Raw genomic sequence first — 645 nt, 5'->3', positions numbered from 1 at the left:
AGTCGGGTGATGGGCGATGGGCAGATTCGGGAGCTGGCTGGCTGGGCTGGTCTGCGGGGAGACGGGGAGGGTCGCTGTGGAGGCGTCAGAAGATGGGGGGCGTATATATACAAAAGAAGAATTACGAGTCGAGCATTCTCAAGCTGTCCGGAGGGGAGCTGTGCGGGAAGACGATGGCTGATGGAGCTCAGAAGGGGGACGCCCGGAATATCGACGACGGCCAGGGAATCCGAACAGGTCGCCGCTGCGAACAAGCCAAGGAAGACGAACGCGAGCACAAATCAATCTCGCGCGCTGCCAGATATCAAGGCCCCCATCACTCCCCCCCCCGTTTCAAGCGCCGCTCGCTTTCTCCAAGCTCCGCGACTTCCCACCCGTCCCCGGCACTCCCGACGCCCTTCAGATTCACCTGTCCGCCCGGCCGTCCCCCGCTCCGACCCCGGCGCGCCCCAACGGCCCCCAGACGCGCTCGCTCGTCGCCCCCGAGGTCCCCATCAATGTCCGCCGAGGCCCCGTGATCGCATGTGCCCGTGTGCTCGCACCTTATCACCCCGACCCTGTCCGTGCTGATTGCGAGATTCCGTCCTGCGCGATCTCAGATATTCATTAAATGTATTGCCTCCTCCAGCACGAATCGAGCCCGGC

At 63.7% G+C, this 645-nt stretch overlaps 1 protein-coding gene across 1 annotated transcript; it reads left to right on the top strand.

Moving 5' to 3' along the window:
* Positions 1 to 92: 92 nt before the first annotated feature.
* FIBRA_03731 (uncharacterized protein) lies at positions 93 to 518 on the top strand (the record flags this gene model as incomplete). The annotated part of the gene is made up of 1 exon (XM_012325561.1): positions 93 to 518. The coding sequence occupies one exon, from the start codon at positions 93 to 95 to the stop codon at positions 516 to 518; it is 426 nt and encodes a 141-aa protein (XP_012180951.1).
* Between the last annotated feature and the right edge of the window lie 127 nt (positions 519 to 645).

The sequence above is a fragment of the Fibroporia radiculosa genome (genome assembly GCF_000313525.1).
Source record: "Fibroporia radiculosa TFFH 294 genomic supercontigs, scaffold2217, whole genome shotgun sequence".
Lineage (NCBI taxonomy): Eukaryota > Fungi > Basidiomycota > Agaricomycetes > Polyporales > Fibroporiaceae > Fibroporia > Fibroporia radiculosa.
The sequence above is the reverse complement of the archived record's forward strand: the minus strand, read 5'-3'. Positions and strand labels throughout refer to the sequence as shown.